This window comes from Triticum urartu, unplaced genomic scaffold, assembly GCF_003073215.2.
Source record: "Triticum urartu cultivar G1812 unplaced genomic scaffold, Tu2.1 TuUngrouped_contig_4980, whole genome shotgun sequence".
In the NCBI taxonomy this organism is placed as follows: Eukaryota; Viridiplantae; Streptophyta; class Magnoliopsida; order Poales; family Poaceae; genus Triticum; species Triticum urartu.
In genome coordinates, this window is record NW_024115615.1 from 1 (window position 1) to 1754 (window position 1754).

Sequence of the window (1754 nt, forward strand, 5' to 3'; positions counted from 1 at the left end):
ACGTGATGCGGGTGGTGGGCGAGGGGAAGGGCACGCCGCTGCGGCCGGACGGGGCGCTGCGCGTCTACATGTTCACGCTCTTCAACGAGAACATGAAGCCCGGCCCCTCCTCGGAGCGCAACTACGGCCTCTTCAAGCCCCCACGGCACGCCGGTGTACGAGCTCGCCTACCGCCTGCCCAAGGACAACGCCACCACCTCATCCGGCGCGGGCGGCACCGGAAGCATTACCGGCAGCGGCAGGGGCGGCGGGCCACAGAACAACGGCTACTACAGCATCTCGGCATCATCGGCAAAGGCGAACGTGGTGAGAGCTCCGCTTTTTGTTCTTGTTAATTAGCAGTAGTATAAGCTTTGTCCGCGCTTTGCATCGATTCCTTTCTAACTGAAAAAGCTCCATTTTGGATTAGTTTGCAAAGTTTTCACGGTAAAAGTGTAGGCAAGTTAAAAAAGGTTGCACCATGCATGCTTGGTGATGCCTTTTGATTGACAGCCCCAAGGTAATATCATGGCATAAAGGAGCATGCCATTACCTGATCCAAAACTCTGTTTCTGTACAGTAAGACATCATAACCATGGTAATTTGGAAGTATATAAGATGTTCCATCTTTTTCTGAATTGGATGTGCATAGACGCGTTTTAGTGTGTTGTTCACTCGTTTCAGTCCGTATGTAGTCCATATTTAAATATCCAAAACTTCTCATAAAGGACATGCCATTGGACCGACACGTGGACCATCGATACACACAACTTGCTTGTTCTGGTAGCCATAAAATACAAAACTATGAAACCGTAAAGGGGGAGATCAGTGCCAAGTGACCTGTGATCATAAACGAGAAGAACAAATTCTGAGTGACCTGTCTTCATGTTGGCTCTGCTCCCTTTTGGTCACCTGCTGATGTGTCTCCTTGTGTTTGTGCTTGTTCTTGTGCTTGATAGGGTTGGTGGACATGGACACAAGCAACCATGCCAGCATATGCGGCTGTCCTGTTGATGATGATAGCATTCTAATTCTGAGCAACTTCCAAGTGGTGCTTACATGGAAGGATATGTGTGCATGGAAGGAAGGAAGCCTCTGGTGTCTCAAATGGAGTCAGGGGGTGCCCCTGGTTTCTTGAAGCCTGTCTTGGAAAAACTATTTTGTCCTTAGGTGTTTACTCCTTTCTCTCCAATCTGCCATGTTGTTTCAGTTGATGTGGTCTTGTAATTGGTGGTAAGCTAATGGGTTAGTCAGTGTCATTAAACCAGACACTTCTTTTTGGTTCCTAGTAATCATGCAATGCAAGGTCAGTTGCATATATTGATTGTCAAGTTACTCGTTGGCTCCAATACAGAAATCACTTCAAATTTTAGAAGCAATAGTTGAGACAAACCCAGTAAAATACTCCCTCCGTATCAATATACAAAACGTTTTTGTAGTCTAGTTTAGCCTAAAAACGTCTTATATTTTGGTACAGAGGTAATACATAAAACGTCTTATATTTTCGTACAGAGGTAGTACATATGTTTGTTGAAAGACCTGTTTTGACAATATACTCCTTTTCCCAGTTCTATGTAAACAAATCTACTTTGTAAATATAAAGATAAAAAATAAATTTTAGTGACAAAGTAAAACTACATCGTACAACCGGGGTGTAGATACATTCATGCCTCGTACACTAATATGTGGTAGCATATATCTCAATTCTCAAATATGGATTTGTATTTGCACATATAAACGAGTACATAATTTACTTTTTTGTATACTAGCAAAAG

The 1754-nt window shown here is 43.7% G+C and overlaps 1 protein-coding gene across 1 annotated transcript; it reads left to right on the forward strand.

Annotated features, from left to right (window-relative positions):
• The first annotated feature begins 15 nt into the window (after positions 1-15).
• LOC125528597 lies at positions 16-1297 on the forward strand. The gene is made up of 2 exons (XM_048693042.1): positions 16-306; positions 939-1297. Exons 1-2 carry the CDS (start codon positions 69-71, stop codon positions 1115-1117), a joined length of 417 nt encoding a protein of 138 aa, XP_048548999.1. The 5' UTR covers positions 16-68; the 3' UTR covers positions 1118-1297.
• The last annotated feature ends 457 nt before the right edge of the window (positions 1298-1754 follow it).